At 41.5% G+C, this 17054-nt stretch overlaps 1 protein-coding gene across 3 annotated transcripts in view; it reads left to right on the top strand.

Moving 5' to 3' along the window:
• Positions 1-13646, top strand: part of UBE2F (ubiquitin conjugating enzyme E2 F (putative)) — a 134028-nt gene extending 120382 nt beyond the window's left edge. For all 3 annotated transcript variants that reach the window (XM_084644145.1, XM_084644144.1, XM_084644146.1), the window contains exon 10: positions 12327-13646. In XM_084644145.1, the coding sequence (XP_084500271.1) occupies positions 12327-12377 (51 nt within the window). In that variant the 3' untranslated portion in view covers positions 12378-13646. The remainder of the gene's footprint in view (positions 1-12326) is intronic.
• The last annotated feature ends 3408 nt before the right edge of the window (positions 13647-17054 follow it).

Consider the following 17054-nt stretch of genomic DNA (forward strand, 5'->3'; position numbering starts at 1 on the left):
TGCAGCCAATTCTGGTTATCCAGTCTTGAGTATTGGTAATGCTGTCAGGCCAGATTGAATCTGTTCATGATGATATAAAGTACTACCTCTTCCACAAAATGTAAAAGCGGCTTGATTCAGATGTACAGTTATTGGTCCATTGAAGCCAATAGTAGCTGCATATGCTCAGATGTTCTCAAAATCAAACCACTTCTAATCTAGGTGCTTAAATAGGGATTTAAGATAATAATTTAGGCATCCACATTGAAAATTTTGGCCTCAGTTTGCAGCCCTTACAGTTGCAGAGATGTCACTGAAAGTGACACAGTGCAGTGCTGCAGTAGACTTATGCCAGCAAAGCTGGATCAGTCAGGGATCTGAAGAGATGTGATTCCTGACCCGTCATAGCTCTGTCAGCAAAAGCTACTGGGGTAGGTCAGTTATAGTGGCAAACGTGCAGTTTTGCCAGTATAACTAATTTCACTTGGGGGGAAGGGGCTGCAGTGAGCTATACCAACCAAAGCACGACTTTGTCATTATAACTGTTTGCACACTAGGAGTGCTTTACTGGCATAGCTATACCACCAGAGCACTCCTAGCCCAAGTCTGCAGATAGATCAAATGAAACATTGGCTCAGAACCAGTGTTCAGTAGTTGACACCATCCATTAGCTTTGTGCAGGAATGGAAGGCCCTAGTGCAGCACAATTGCTGTAGAGCCATGGCTTGTGGAGAATCAAGGAACTTCACGCTGAGGCCCTTGGCATAGTGGGGGCAATGCAGAGAAGGCCCTCCACTCCACTTCACATCCAGTACATGGGCTATTAAAATTGGCACTGTGATTTTGTACACCTTGCAAATGTACTAAAAGTTTCTAGGGGAAATCTATAAATCATTCCTTCATGGCTACCACAAAACACCACTCTTCATACAATTAAAATTTAATGTCAATGCTTTGAGATTCTTAAATGAAGTGTCATACTAAAACAGTTAAATAGGGTGAGAGAGACAATGACCAGGAAGAAATCTGAATTGGAAAAATACCTTACACTTCAGATATTTTTGTGTTATTTCAAAGTATTCATTCAGATCTTTGTGTGTATGTGTAGATGTATATATCTTTTTTTATATGAAGAACAGAGGAAAGGTTTTTCTTTTTAAGTAATATTTCATAAGTCAGCTAGATAAATTTCCCTACTAGTTATCTCCACCTTTAAAACTTCTATTAGAACTGAGTTGTTTAGGATGTCTAATCTCTTGGTTAACGTGCATAATTCCAAAGGACCCTTAATTATTTAGTTTAGCTGCATCTTCTGTAATACTGATTCATTATCAGTCAACTGCAACTTGACCATAGATATTTATTATATTATTAAAATCTTGTTGTTGAATTTGTTGCATTTTTCTCTTTTTAACATGTTTTCCCCAAAAAATGGTTTTGGCCATTTCTATAGTCTATGAGCTTTAACAAATACTTTGCCTGATATAGCTATTTAATTGTAATTGTGGATTTTACTGAAATGTAATGTTGGAAGATTTAACGATGTTTAGATGAGTACGTAGAGGGGTATGAGGATGGTTGTGGCAAGAGATGATGCCTGTTCTGCTACTTTGTGATATATTGTGCATTTAATGAAAGGTCCACTGCTGTTTTAATTCTTCACATTTACAAACTGGAAAATGTGTTTTTTTCCTCAATCTAAATAGTGACAGATCCAAAACAGCAATGTGCACAATAGATTGTTCCAATACCAAATCCTTTAGCATAAAAGAGTGTACAAATGTAAAAATTGAATGTAGACTGCAAGAAGGGGCAAATGGTTAATGGTTGTAAGTGAGGAGGTATTGCCAAACAATTAGGTAGTCTCTGGTTGATTGTCATGCTTGCTGTTTCTGCCTGGAGTGCTATGTTGGTGGTTGTGTTATTTTGTGGTTTGGTTGGTGTTTTTATTTTTAATTAAGTGCTTGTCAATAGTGAACTCCTTGCCATTGTAAAATACTCAAAAAAGAGCTAATTTCTAATCATTTTATAGCCACTGATCCAGAGTACCTTCTGTTTGCGCTCATGCAGAGACCTTGATCACAGTAGCATTTCCTAGTATTCCAGCATTTATAGAAGTGTATTGGAATTTCACCATATCAGGAAATTGCGTACGTACTCTCACTTCATTTCTGTATTTTTCAGTATATTCCTTCCATCTCATTCCTCAAGGATTTATAATTAAGGCTACGAGTATGTTACGGAGATTGTGGAAGTCATGGAATCCATGACAAAACCATAGCCTTATTTATAATCTGTAGGTAGTTGTCTTCCATTCTGTTAAATTCTCATTTTATTGATATGCTCTATGGAAAGTGTATACAGTAGCCACAAATATGTACAGTCAGTAGCTGTATATCTTAGGCCATATTTTTTTAAGCTCAGTTCAGTTTCAGCATATCTTGCTTTTGACATATGTGCATCAGCTGAGATGCAAGTATATTGATTTAACATTGGATATTTTTTTTTTGCTATTACCTATGCAATCATTTATCTGGAAGCATCGAGTTCAGTTTGTTCAATTTTCTGTTAATATGGTTGACTCATTACATATAACCATGGGCAGCGGGTATTAAAGGCTGCCTTGCATGGCCTCACCAGCCCCCAGGAGCTGCGCTGAAGGCACTCTTCCCCTGTGGCTGGGGCCCCAGGGTGGGGTTCATGGGGGCCGACCTGCAGCCAGGGACTCGGCCCAGTGCTCCAGGCCTAGGGATGGGGGCACGACACCTGGCGTTCTGGGGCTGGGGGTGGGAGGGCCATTGCCACCTGCCCACCCTTCCAGGGCTGGGAGGGGAGGTGCTTGCCGGTCACAGCTAAATGTAAGATGGAACAGACTGTTTAGCATAAGTAGTTAACACATTCTAGGGAACCATTCAAGGTAGGGTAGCCCGTTAACACCTCTGCAGTCCTAGGACAAGAAGGGGGGTTAGTGGGTTACAGATTGTTGTAATAAGCCATAAATTCAGTGTGTCTGTGCAGCCCGTGATTTTTACTGTCTAGGAGAGTTATGAGTTTAAGCTCCCAGGCTCACCTTTTAAAAGTGTTCCATCTTGCGTTTATCTGTGATGCTCCAAGTACCTTTCCCAGACCTGAAGAAGAGCTCTGTTTTGCTCAAAAGCTTGTCTCTCTCATCAACAGAAGTTGGTCCAATAAAAGATATTACCTCACCCACCTTGTCTTTCAGATAAATTTTCACTTGCAAGAATACTGCATGCTAAAAATTAAACAAGGCAAACTAAATTTAAAGGAAGTAAAACTACCAATAAATACGGAAAAAACTTTCATTTGGTAAATTCAATGTATATTTAACTTAAGTTGCCCACGCAGTTACACAATTCTAAATAGATAATATTGTGGAATATTATTCCATATCAGATATACTGAACATGTTTCACAGTTTTCACTCTTTTCAATGAATTTTCAAGTTTTTGCAGTGTTCGTATTGAGGTTTCATATTAACCAGTTTATAATGCAAAACGTGTACTCTTCTGATTATTATTTCTGCTTCTGATTGTTCAGTACTGCATATAAACAGATGTGAACATAAACAAATATACAGTGTTAATAAGAAACTTTTAAACCATATGGTGTGCCTAAAATTAGAGTATTACAGTTGTGTAATGAGAACCTTCTGTTCAGTAACCAGATTCACATGAAACATAATCTGCTTAATGTAATCTGGCCATCGCTGTCATTTTCTTGATCAGGAAGGTAAGCAGAAGTGACAGACAGCCTTTATAGAGCATCTTTGCTATTTAGACACTGTCTCTGCCTTCGATTAATGCAGAGAGCTTGTGTTCTGATATAACACTTCGGATTCAGTGGTGAAAAAGTGCTTTTCAACTTCCTGTACTTTATGTTGCCACTTCTCAAATTCTGTTCAGTAATGAATATGCAGTCATTTGTAATGGTTTATATTTTAGTTTATATGCATCTTCCTTAATCCTACCTCTTAACTTCGTTTGTTAAAGTGACTTCTCAGGCTGATGAGGTGAGATGTAATAACCCCGTGCTTACTTTATTTACGTATGGACCATACAGCCATTTGTATTATGAGCAGTTTCCGTTGACTTAGGGCTTGAAGCGGATAGTGTTTTAACTCTAAGTAGGTGCAGACAAAAAGTAGCTTGATTCTTGATTGACCCCAAAAACTTAAAATGACCTTTCCCTTTCTTGGAGATTGACCTTTCATTTCTTCATGATTATTACCTCTGGGTTAGCTCAGTACTGTTCAGTAAACAGGGCAACAAGCCCAGGAGTCCTGTAATACATCAAGTATCTGATTCAATGTTCTGAGTGAGTGGACTGATGTAATTTCATTATTACACAACAGCCTGTGAAGATGAGTTGCAGTGCTGAGACGCTTGAGTCTATGAAACTGAGCGTTCGTAGTGACCGCTGAAGAGAGGTGCTTTACGATTAGTTATATTTATTTGTACTACAAATACCTCATAGCATCCTTGATACTGTGTACAAATGCAAAAGGTTATTTTAATTTTTTGTTCAATATTCAAAAAGCATCAAGCTACATCGGGAAAGATGCTATCCTAGTCCCAAACAATTTCCAGTCTGGGAAGCATTCTGACAATTAGATTTGCATTGTCACAAAATATTTCATGTATTTGTGAGGTAGTTTTAACGTGGAAACACTGTTTTTGTCACCATTGTTTGTCAGGTAGCCACTCCAACCCTTAAGTTTCATGTTTTAAAATAAAAATCAAACCATTTAGCATTAATGGGACTTAGTTGGCATGTTTAGCCCACATGGCAAAGAATTTGACTGGCAGAGTTGAGGCCGACTGGCAGGACACTGCTGCTATCTGGGCTGTAATTGGTTTGTGAATAGATGGGTTTCAGAGTAATAGTCTTCCATCTCCAGAGCTGTGAATTTTTTCTTTTCAATAGCACTACACATTAACTTGGTGACTTCATATTCTTCCAATAGATTTCTTTTCGTTATTTTTTATTTCTTATGAGAATAAACCTGTCTGGAATTAATTTGATTCAGCAAGGAAATGGATGAATTGTCTAGTTAAATGCCCTGATAAGGAGGGAGTTTTGTTTGACTCATCTAAGCAGGCCAGCTACAATGCTGTGAAGAAGTCTTGAATTATCCAGTGATTAATCTGTTTTTGAACAATGGGGAGGTGAGGTCTAACATTCCTTACTGAAGAGCTGGGAAAACTGTATTTTAATTACAGCTTGTCAGAAATTTTCCAATTAAACAGTTTTGTTGGAAAATGCCAGTTCATTGAATCCATTTTTTTTTATGAAAGAGAGTTGGTTTTGACAGACTTTCACAGAATCTCTAGCAGCTGTGAAACTGACAAGAATGTCCATTTGAGTCAGCAGCTGTCCCTCTGGGGAGATACCTTGTATCTTTTTCTAAAATACCTTTTGATTTTTAAGCTTTCTGATTCACAAGAAATTTTGACAAATTTGGTTTCATTCCAATTTGGAACAAAACCAAATTTTCAAATGTCATAACTTCTCGTGAACTGGAAATCCCCAGTTTCAGCCAGCTCTAATTTTAATAGGGTTAGGAGGTGACGTCTTAAAATCAGAGTTGTAGAAGGAATAGGTTAGCTGAATGCAGTATTCTGTTAAATTCATCAGTTCTTTCCTATGAGAGAGAAGAGGACTGCGTAGTCCTGAAGCGTCAAGCTGTAAATAAGAGACATGCCATCCCTCTGTCATTTATGTCCATTGAGGCTCTCAGCTCCTGATGCTAGTCAGACATGACTTGTAATGATGGGTGCTTGTAATCTGTGTTATCTTTTTGGAAACCTAACTGCTGCTTTGAGTGATGGGTCCCTGTTTCATTCCACTGATGGTGCGCATGCGCCCGGAGCCAGAGAATTTGAAAGCAGTGTCCATTGGTCTGCACATGTGCCTTGACTCACCTCATGCCTCCAACCAAAGGGATAAAGGGCAGGGTGAATCTACTGCGTTTGCAGTTCTTTCCGACTACTGCATGGTCCAGGTTAGCCCCTTAAGTGTTTGCAACTTCAGCTTCATTCTACAAAATAAGAATCATCTTGTTTGTAAATAGTTTAATGTTTTAATAGTTTTTATGGTTTAGCATTACATCAGTCTCTTGGGAGGCCCCTCCCTCCCTCTTCTCCTCCCCACCCCCCCAGGTGTGCCTTTCAGGTACCAGACTATGCCCAGGACTCCAAGGTTCACACTCTGTGCTTCCTGCTTGCAATCCTTCTTAGTCAGTGACGACCACCAGTGCTGCCTGTACTGCCTTGGGAAAGCTCACATCATGGTATCTGTCGATTGTTCCCCAGCTGTACCCGACAAGGGCGGGAACTTCATCTCCACAAAAACCTCATGGAGAAGGCCATGAGACCCCAACTGGACCCAGGCTGGGAAACCCCCTCTGTACATCAGCCTGAACCAGAATCATCCTCCTCAAGAGATTCTGAGCCAGCCGATGAATCTTCCCTTACCCTACATAACATCCACCATCCAAAAGACCTGTGCCGGTTTGGGACCAACCTCTGCCTCATCAACTCGGAGCCACTGGTACCCCATGCCATGGGGTCCCCCATGACCAACTATCAATCCCTTCTACTAGCCGTATTGGGGGACTAGTAACCAGTATCCCCTGCAGAATCAATCCAACATGCCAAGGAGTCACCCCTTGTTTCCCTGCCCCAGATCTGGCAGAGGAGGAAGAACACTACACTACAGTTCTGTCACTTCCATCATCATGATCACCCCCAGACAAAGCAGTGACTTCTAAATCCCCTTCCCCCCCCCCCCTCAATGATTTCAGGCAGTTCCAGGGACTTCTCTGCAGAATTGCTGGAGAGCTCCTGATTTCTCTCAAGGAGATGCAAGACTCTGAGCACAAACTCCTAAATATCCTGCATACTTCTGGACCCAGCAGAATAGCTCTCCCTGTTAATGAAGCCATACTGCGGACAGTTTGGCACACTCCTGCCACCTGTGCTCCTACCCACAAAGGAGCAGAGAAGCATTATTATGTGCTGCCCAAGGGTGTGGAATTTTTGTTATCTCACCCCACTCCCAATTCGCTGGTGGTCCATGCCACTTCTGAAAGGGCTAGACAGCAACATCCCCAATCTACTCCTGCTGACAAAGAGGGCAAAAGCCGGGATCTGCTGGGAAGAAAGATCTTCTCATCATCCAGCCTCCAGTTCAGGGTAGTCAATTATCAGGTGCTACTGGCTGAATACTATTTCCTGAACTATGCCCAGTTTGCAGCGTTTTCAACAGGACAGAGCAAAATGATAGCTAGGACCATCCTCCAATTTGCAGTAAATGCTGCTGATACCTCCTCTACAGCTATGGCTACTCCCATTGTCATGCACAGAGTCATGGCACCACGCATCACGGTTCCCTAGGGAGGTTCAGAATACCACTGAGGACCTGCCCTTTGATGAGTCACAGCTCTTCAACCAGAAGATGGACAAGTCCCTCCATACCCTAAAGGATTCCAGGGCTACGCTCCATTCACTGGGGATATACACACCTCCCCCTAAGAGAAACTCCACTGCCCATCGGTCAAATCTACACATGTGGCTCAGCAGTTTTTCTATCAGAGGTCCTATGAACTACCATGTAAGAGACAGAGGGTTCAAAAGTCGCACTTCCCTACGCCCCCTGCAACAGACTCGTCATCTCAACCCCCGGTTGTTTTTGATGGGAACTCGAGAATCTCAAAACACTAAGCCCAACCCCTCCCAATCTCCCCACACCATTTGGGTGTCATCTAGCACTCTTTTTCAACACGGACAGCGGGTGCTGAGCATCATCCACTCTGGCTATATGATAGTTTGCATCCCTACTTTCGTGCAAAAACAAACAAACAAAAACACACCCTCCCCACTCCCTTTCAGGGGGCCACTCTCATGAGCGTATTCTCAAACAAGAGATGAATACCTTACTGCAGTGAGGAGCAATAGAACATGTCCCTTCTCAATACCGAGGAGGAGAGTTTAATTGACTAACTTCCTAATAACCAAAAAGAAGGGTAGTTGGAGACTAGTTATCAGTCTCAACCACTTCATTCGCAAACTCAGATTTTGCATGGTCACGTTGGCAACAATAATTCCATTTTTAGAAAAGGGATGTGGATCACAGCTCTTGATATGAAGGATGCCTACTTTCACGTAGAGATTCATCGCACTCTCAGACACTTTCTCACATTGATAATAGTCTCTGACCATTTTCAGTACAGAGTAATCCCCCTGGGAATAGCGACCTCCCCAGAGTCTTTACCAAGATACTCTCAGTAGTATTGCTCCACATCAGTTTTGTGGTCTCACTGTTTTCCCCTACCTTGACGGATGGCTGCTTCTCGCCGGGAAGCCTGTGTCTCAACTCCCATGATGTTACTACACCACCTCTCTTCATTGGGAGTCAGAGTAAACATTGAAAAATCTGTTCTCATCCCCCTACAAGCTCTGGTCTTCACTGAAGCAGCCTTAAATTCTATCACTGCTAGAGCGTATCTCCCCAAGGACAAGTTCCAGAGCATAAACAATATCATAGCTCATGTCACAAGCAACCCTCAAGTACCAGATAAGCATGTCTGTCTCTCGTAGGTCATATGGCCCACCCGATGCACCTATGTCACCCTGTTCACAAGACTCTACCTTCATTGCCTTCAGGCTTGGCTGCAGTCGGTATACTGCCCAAGCTGCTGTTCCATGAACCTCAGGGTAACAGTTTAGGTCAGGGTACTGTCTTGCTTCCATGTTCTGGTGGACAAATCCTCATCAGGTATGCGTGGGCGTCCCCTTTCTCCCTTCATCTCCAGACCAGGACCATTATTACAGATGCATCCCGCATGAACAGTCACACAGCATAAGGTGCCTAACATCTCAAGGATCCAGGGTGCACATCATTATTCTGGAGTTGCAAGCAGTATGGAAAGCATGTGAGTCCTTTCTTCCTTTCATCCATACTCACCATGTCCTTATAATGTCAGACAATGTTACGGCTGTCTTCTGCATCAACAAGCGGGGAAGTGCAGAAGCAGTCGGCCTCTAGAACTAATGTATCCCCAATCAAGTTACCCTATCAGCAGCTTACCTTCCTGAAAAGCCAAATGTGCTTACAGATTCCCTCAGCAGACACTTTGCAGTCGACCACGAGTGGGAGTTTCACAATTTGTTACTGTGCAATATTTTCACTCTGTGGGGGACCCCAACCAGGGATCTGTTAGTCTCTTAAGCAAACAAGAAATGCACCACGTATTGCTCCAGAGGAGCCCTACGACATTACTCCCAGGGTGATGCTCTGCTTCTTCCTTCGTCAGACCAGTTCAACTATGCTGCCTTCTCCTGCCCTGAGTTCTACACAAAATCCTGATTGCCCCTTTCTGATCCAGACAGTTCTAGTTTCCCAACCAGATGTATGTCATCCCAACCACCAATCATCCTCTCAACATTCCCCAAGCTTCCCAATCCAGTGGAATGGCAAGATCAAGCACCCCAATATGTCTGTGCCACCTCATAGCTTGGTATTTGAATGTTCATGCTCCACAGCCATATGAAACATTCTCTAGAACAGTGGTTCTCAAGCAGGGGTACACGTGCCCCTGGGTCTTCCAGGGGGTACATCAACTCATCTAGATATTTGCCTAGTTTTAGAACAGGCTACGTGAAAAACACTAGCAAAGTCAGTACAAACTAAAATTTCATACAGACAATGACTTGTTTATACTGCTCTATATATTATACACTGAAATGTAAGTACAGTATTTATAGTCCAATTGATTTATAATTATATGCTGAAAATTAGAAAGTAAGCAATTTTTCAGTAATAGTGTGCTCTGATATTTTTGTAATTTTATGTCTGATTTTGTAAGCAAGTAGTTTTAAAGTGAAGTAAAACTTGAGGGTATTCAAGACCAATCAGAGTCCTGAAAGGTTGTACAGTAGTCTGGAAAGGTTGAGTGCCACTGCTCTATAATAGTAGAAGGGACTGTACTAGAAAATATTACCTAGCTAAACAGAAGCACTTCTCTTCTGGGGCACAACAAAGAGGCGCTTTCCCAGAGACTACAAATATTCCTCTCATCTTGGACTATAGCCTATCTTTGAAGACACCAGGTTTGTCCAGCAGCTCCTTGTGAGTGTACTTGGCGTCAGTCAGCACATAACATCCACCTTTTTCAGGGCTACTCAGTCTTTGCACATACGCTGACCAATAGATTCTGGAAAGGCCTAATAAGAACTTTCTCACCTACTCAGAAGTCTACTCCCCAGTGGAACCTGAACCTTGTTTTCTCAGTACTCATAAGGTCCCCGTTTGAGCCTTTAGCTACTTGCTCCATGTCCCTCCTTTCCTTGAAGATTGCCTTCCTTGTAGTCATCACTTCAGCGAGAAGAGCTGGCAATCTTGGAACGATGATGGCAGAGCCTGCATACACTATATTCTATAAGGATACAGTGTCTTTACATCTGCACCCCAAATTCACCCCCTAAAGTAGTTGCAGAATTTCACTTTAACCAATTCATTCATTTATTTGTGTTCTTCCCAACACTGCACACTTCTTCAGAGGAATGAAGACTCCACTCCCTCAATGTTTGGTGGACATTGGCTTTTTAACTACAAAGAACAAAACCAATCAGGAAATCTCTGAGACTGTCACTATAGCAAAAATAGTCACAGGGCACCCTTATTTGTCTTGTCCACATTCAACTTTATACTATATGGTTTCCCACGTTCATATGTAATCTTCACTAACTTCATCAGATCTTCTGAATCAGCCAACCATACCGTGCATAGTGAATGTCATTCATTCATTTTTCCATTCATCTTAATACTTTCTTCGGTTAATTTAATCACTTGCTATAAATGTTGAGTAGTCCGTGGCATACAACTGTGTCTCACTTCTCTCTTGATTACTATTAGATTTTATTTGTGTCACCCACTGTAATCACTGTCTGATTCCAGTATAGTTGTTTTATTACTCTGAGTTCATATCCCTCAATCATAGAATCATAGAATCATAGAATATCAGGGTTGGAAGGGACCCCAGAAGGTCATCTAGTCCAACCCCCTGCTCAAAGCAGGACCAATTCCCAGTTAAATCCCTACAGATCGGAATATATTGAGCAATTTGTAGTGATAGAGTCTGTCAAATGCTTTTTGGAAGTCAATGAAACACAAGTATACTGTTTTCTCCATTTCGATTGATCTTTCTGATATAAGCTTCAGGTTCATAATTGTGATGCCCTTTCCATGTTTGAAACTGTATTGTTGTCCACTTATTTCCTTATCAGTCTTTCCTTGTATTCAGTCTTGAACAACTTGCAAGAACAAGTTGGGTTCTAGGCTGATTGTTCTGTTGTTTTTACAATCCATAGCACTGTTCTTTTTTGGGGGGGATCTGTTCTTTTGGGGGGGGGGGGATCTGAATATGCATGAGGTTGTAAAATCGTCTGGTAATTCTCCTGTCTCAGACATATTCTTCTTCACCTCTGACAGAGCTTTCAGATCTTCATCCCCTTATACTTTTTAACAGTTCGGTTCGTATTACATCATAAGCTAGTGCTTTTTTTTTCTGTTCAGAATTTTTTTTATTGGTACCATGATTTGTTCATCCATTATTGGCAGGCTTGCTCTCTAGTTGAGGTTTTTCAGGCCATAGTATATTCTCACCATCTCTCATTCTTGTGTTTAGGGTCTGTCAGATATTGTCCATTTTTGTCCTTAAGGGTAATATTAATAATTTTTCTGTAATTAAAAATCACTGTAGGAAACTAATAACTTGTTCAGAGTTGTAATAAATTAGTCTAGACAGTTAAAAGATATCACAACTACCATATAAATAAGCTGTTATGCAACTGTATAGAAGAGGGGGAAAGTTATAATGTGGCATGCCATCTGCTAATAGTGTATTTCATATCATTCCTCATTTGATTAAGGACTCTTTTGCTCTAAAATGATATGACCATGGCTACATTGTACATGATGAAACATTCATAGTTAGAACCCATCCGATGGTAAGGGAATCCTGTCAGAACTGTTCAAACTGTACCGATCTTGACAGGTGTCCATAGTAAAGTGTTACTTCAAGGATTCTAAGTGTGGTATATACTATTTTTTCCAGTGACTTTTGCTGCAGTGTGAAAAATGCAGTGAGTCAGCCAGTTTTCAAAGCAATGCAAAGATGCTATGATAGAGACATTTTTGCAAGACATACTAGTCTGAGAGAGAACTGCAGACCAACTTCCTTGAGTACCTAACATGGAAATTTCATTCATCCAGAATGAGTTTTTGTGAAATGTATGTGGTATAATTCTGATTCTTCTTTTCTCTAGGAGGACTTTCGGAATAAAGTTGAAGATTACATTAAGCGGTATGCGAGATGATGAAGGAAGACTGATGGCAGGACCATGGATTTCATACTATAGAGTTGTCTTTATCAAACAACAACAAAAAACCCAGATTGTACTAGTCCTGTGTCCATGTTGTACTGAAGAAAAAACCTAACTTCGTAATTGTCCAAGGTAAATGGACAGTTCAACATAAATACAGCAAGAAATTGTGTATGTTGGTTAAAAAAAGTTGTTTGCTTACTTTTAAAATGTTTGCTCTTCTGAAACTGTACTGTATATCTTGTTGATGAAATATGCTTGAGAGTTAAAAGAAATCACTATTGAAGTTGTACTACACTTTTCTTCTTGCCTAGTAAAAACAGTGATGTTCTGGAACACTTCAAGTTGGCAATAAAATGGTCTCCCTCTGAACCAGATTATACTACTCTTGCCTTTGATGGAGCAAAAATAATACCAACTTTTCCCAGCAGTCACTAGAGCTTGTCAGAACGCATAAAATCAGCTCCCTCTAATACTGAACTCTAATGATTCTATTTAATTGAAGTACATTTTGGCACAAATTTATGACTTGTACACTGCTGCTTTGAGTCTGAGCTACAGTACTTTTAGTTTGTATTGTTTGTGCAAAATAGTTGAGAAATATAGGCTAATCCAGAACCTACAAGTCTAAATTTGTAGTTTTAGGGAAAAAATTATATATTCTGTGCAAATGCACCAAAAGGCTAACTTTTCAAAACAGGCCTTTCAGATCCAGATGTGGAGAGGAAATTTTTGGAGACTGTTCCATAAATTGACAATGGAGTTTAGATTAATTTTCTGGTGAATGACCCAGCTGTGTCCTGTAACCCTGTGCCCTTGAGAGCAACATACTGATAGCGTGTGTAACACACTGCACCATTGTTATATTATTCCTGTGAGCCTAGGTTTTATTTATTTTTAATTTGGTGGGGGGAGGGGTTATGCTGAAGGAGTGATATGCTATAATCCCTCTTCTTGTAAGGAGCTGTATATCAAAGAAGAGTAAGGACATGTGAAAGCAGAGAGTCCGTTCAAAGCTAAAGGCATGAAACACCTGGAATCAGTGCTATGAAGAGTATTGTGTATTGTATACCATCACTCCCTATTACTCACTTATGCTAATCAGAACGATGCTCAATATCCTGTTTGGCCTAGTGAAAATGAATGGATATAGCCATAGACATCTAAATGCATTGCATGGTGGGATCAGAGAGTGGAAATGGATTTGATTCAAGTTTTTATAAATAGATGAAGCAGCAAAATAAATGTTTGTGGTTTCATACATACGGAGTGTGTGTGTAACGCTTTTACATTTTGCACCACCTGGAAGGCTACTTGATTCTGCTGGTCATCTTAATTTCTCATCATTGCTCTTTGTTAAATGCTGGGGCTTTCATTCGCCAGTGAAATTACCTATTGTCTATCCAAAAAAAAAAAGTTACTAGATCACTGGCACATTCCAAACTTAGGTGACGCATTCTTAAAGCCTGCTGCTGCCATCTGCTTCTTGTGGCTGGACCCTGAAAGTTATACAGGGCCCTACTGACTTCAGTAGGACTCCAAGGATCCATCCACACAGAGCAGCTTGCAAGACTTGGAGCCACACTTGGGGATTTAAAAAACAAAAATCTGTAAAAGCTGCTGTATGAAAATATTGTGCCACCCTCCTTACTTAGAATAATGCATTTTCCATGTTTTACTTTAACACTGGTGGCAGAAAATCTTATATGCTTATCCCTACCCCAAATTATCTTTATTTCCAAAATGCATTTTATAATGTGAGAGCAAGGAGGCAGCCCTACATTTAGTAAGAGGCAGCATGCTGCTGCTGCTCTTAAAATTGTATAGAAAGAGGATTCCATTGAGTTCATTAGAAAATACTGAAAGAAATGATCCGATGAAGTGAGCTGTAGCTCACAAAAGCTCATGCTCAAATAAATTGGTTAGTCTCTAAGGTGCCACAAGTCCTCCTTTTCTTTTTGCGAATACAGACTAACATGGCTGTTACTCTGAAACCTGAAAGGAAACTATGCACTCTCTCTGATTCCCATTCTTCTACCATGGGCCATGCACCTGCCAGGAAGAGGGGGAAATGGTGCAGTTTTCTCTGAGCAAGCCAGTGTAGGTTTCTCTCCAGAATCAGTGCGTGTACCTTATTCCACTAAGTGGCAGATGACTGGAAAAGGGAGCGTTTCCTCACACAGGCAGAGTGTGTGATGAGAGATGCTTGGTATTAGTCACCATGCCCAAGTTGAATATTAAGAGTGTACAGACACTTGTACTGCAGTTCTGGCCGTAACAGAACTGGGCAGGCTGCCTGTGCTGGGCTGTCCACTGGGCTCCTGTGAGAGGAATTCTGGGTGGTTTTAAGCTTCTCTGGGGCACAGCATGCTGCAGTACTCCTTCCTTGGTGGCTCTAGCATGTTTCTGGGAATTGATGCTGTCTGCTACCCGGTCGTGGAGCTCCCAAAACCCAGCACAAACCCCCCAGATACTCCCCTATCTTAACCATGCCCTTTCCAAGCACTCCACCCCCAGGTGTGAGCCTGCTCTGTTTCACAGCTGATGCACAGGAGAGAGCAGCCCATTTAGAATGCAAAGGTCCTAAAACCCCCCACTCGCCGCCCCTTCCCTGGTGATCCCTCTGTGTTCGTTCCAGGCCCCTGTCTCACTACGCTCCTACTGGGGGTCCTCTTAGCTCAAGTGGGTGAAAATGGCCAGACCAAAGACCAGCTTGTGCCCTTCAGCTCTGCTGTGAGGAGGAGGAGGAGGAGAGTTAAGGCCAAAGCAGACTGCAAAAAGCTACAGCGGGGGTATACGATAGAGGTCTATAAAATCATGACTGATGCGGAGCAAGTAAATCAGGAAGTGTTATTTACTCCTTAGACAAGAGTCTAGGGGTCACCGCATAAAATTAAATAGCCAGCAGGTTTAAAACAAGAAAAGGAAGTATTTTTTCACACAACGAACTGTGGAACTCCTTGCCAGAGGATGTTGTGAAGGCCAAGACTATAACAGAGTTAAAAAAAGAACTAGATAAGTTCAGGGAGGATAGGTCCATCAATGGTTATTAGCCAGGATGGGCAGGGATGATGTCCCTAGCCTCTGTTTGCCAGAAGCTGGGAATGGGTGACAAGGAATGGATCACTTGATGATTACCTGTTCTGTTCAGTCCCTCTGGGGCACCTGGCACTGGCCACTGTCGGAAGACAGGATACTGGGCTAGATGGACCTTTGGTCTGACCCAATATGGCCACTTTTATGTTCTTTAAATTACCTGAGAGGCAAAGTTTATGCAAGCCAGAAGCATTGGAGGTGTAGCCGATTGTCTGTTACGCTTTCTTCAACCAATCTGCACTGACTGCAGAACTACCTGCTGTCTCAAAAGGAGTAGAATATACCTTGATAGAGGTGAAAGAAGTACAACAATGAACACATGTTGTCGCTGCACAGTGACATTTTGCTACAACAAGGCACTAATTGTATGTAAAAGGGAAACATAGCTGGTTTGCGTTATTTCCAGGACAATAATCATATATTTTACCAAATGGGAAAAGATTCAATCATTGGGAGGGTGCAAGAAGGGGGTTGCTGAAATGTAAAAAGACAAAATGAGAAAGAAAGGGAACTATTAATTACAATCAGTGGACACTGTCCTTTTAATATCATGGAATTCCATCTTGAGTCTAGCATGTAAGAATATGTCTACATTGAAAATGCTATGGCAACAAAGCTGCCGTGTTCTCCCCTTGGCAGAGGTAAGCCACCTCTCTGGTGGGGAACGGGAAGCTAGGTCAACAGACGAACTCTTCCACTGACCTAGCGCTGTCTCCATCCAGACTTAAGTCAGCATAACTAAGTCTCTGGCTTTTTTATATCCCTGCAAGATGTAACCATACCACACTAAATTCCTCGTGTAGACCTGGCCTACAGGACTGCTTGTGAAGAACATGTTTAATTTGGAAATATGGCAGAATGAGTGAGATCTTCCTTTGGAATACACAGGACTCAGGGGAAGCTCTTGCAGTTTACATTAGAGGGCAAGCTGACCCGCGACCACTGCCACGCGAGAAGAATGCACAGAAGATGATGATGAATAGATGCTCAAATAGAAAAGTTTAATTATTGGGGAAGAGATTGGCTGAAAGGAGAGGACATAGCGAAGGAAATTACCTGGTGCCACAAAGGAGACTCACGAACAAGATCACAGGGGCCCCTTAGAAAGCATAGTGCCATTAAGGCATAGGAATAGATGGAAGCAACCCTGTTCCAGCTCCAACCCATGATTATAATTGGGTTTCAGGATCGCATTTCTTAGAGAGTTAACAGGCAGAAACGTGGTTAGCTTTAATGTCCTGTGTTAACCCTTTATTGCTGTGAGTTGAGCTCCCAGATGTATTCTTACTACAGGCAAGTGCAGTCAGATAAGGTGTGCTCTTTGCCTTTCTACAATAGCTACCACATGATATCAACTCACATAAGGAGAGTAAAGTAGGTGTGCTCCAGTGATCAAATGCCATTATCCACTTCTAACTGCATGTCTCAGAAACAAGGAAAAGGACGTAGTTACTGTACTTGTTTGTACTGATGGTCTTAGATGCAATTTTAGTCCCTACGGGGTAGGGAAGGGTAAGAACCCTCTCTTTTTAAAAAAGTATGTTTTAAAGCAAATGGTTCAGCTTTGTTTGGGTA

The sequence above is a fragment of the Lepidochelys olivacea genome (genome assembly GCF_965140295.1).
Source record: "Lepidochelys olivacea isolate rLepOli2 genome assembly, chromosome: 11".
NCBI lineage: Eukaryota > Metazoa > Chordata > Testudines > Cheloniidae > Lepidochelys > Lepidochelys olivacea.